Genomic DNA, 712 nt, shown 5'->3' with positions numbered 1-712 from the left:
AAACTGACAAAGTTTGCCAAAAACTGATTATCCACTCACTGTAGATTTATAATTTATTGACAATTTTAATTTTATAGACAATTTATACATTTTTACAAACACAATTTCGTTCTTATCTGTGGTTTTCAGTTTATTCTCCTGTTAATCTCAACACTACATCGACTTTTTAAATGTAATTCATTAAATCCCTCCTAAAAACTGATGTAGTTTGATCTAAACTCGCCAAATAAAGGTTGTTTCTGACATTTTGTCCATTTTTGACTCTTTTTTTGTGCGTTTGTGTGCAGGACGACCTGGTGGCTCTCAGGAGAGTTGTCAAGTCCTTCCTGGCGGTGTGTCAGCAGTGTCTGTCCAACGTCAACACTCCAGTTAAAGAACAGGTTAGAAACGCCTATCAGATTCCCTGTTATCCTGAGGGGGCGGGGCCTTATGATGTCATCCCTTCATGTCTCTCAGGCGTTCATGCTGCTCTGTGACCTGCTGATGATCTTCAGTCATCAGCTGGTGTCGGGCGGCAGGGAGGGCCTGCAGCCGCTGGTGTTCAACCCGGACAACACTCTGCAGAACGAGCTGCTGAACTTTGTTCTGGACCACGTCTTCATCGACCAGGACGACGAGAGCCAGAGCATGGGTGAGAGGAACTGTGACTTCCTGTTCTTCAAACAAACCTGTCGTCCCGAGGCTGAAGTTGGTATTTTGATTTTTTTTTTTT

At 43.3% G+C, this 712-nt stretch overlaps 1 protein-coding gene across 1 annotated transcript; it reads left to right on the top strand.

Moving 5' to 3' along the window:
* Positions 1-236: 236 nt before the first annotated feature.
* On the top strand, positions 237-691 carry LOC118598570 (cohesin subunit SA-1-like; the record flags this gene model as incomplete). Its single annotated transcript, XM_036211323.1, has 2 exons — positions 237-380; positions 457-691. A coding segment is annotated over exon 2 (229 nt), but the record flags the coding sequence as incomplete, so codon positions are not given.
* Positions 692-712: the final 21 nt, after the last annotated feature.

This window comes from Oryzias melastigma, unplaced genomic scaffold, assembly GCF_002922805.2.
Source record: "Oryzias melastigma strain HK-1 unplaced genomic scaffold, ASM292280v2 sc03750, whole genome shotgun sequence".
NCBI lineage: Eukaryota > Metazoa > Chordata > Actinopteri > Beloniformes > Adrianichthyidae > Oryzias > Oryzias melastigma.
Note: the sequence above shows the minus strand (reverse complement) of the source record. Positions and strands in the feature narration are given on the sequence as shown.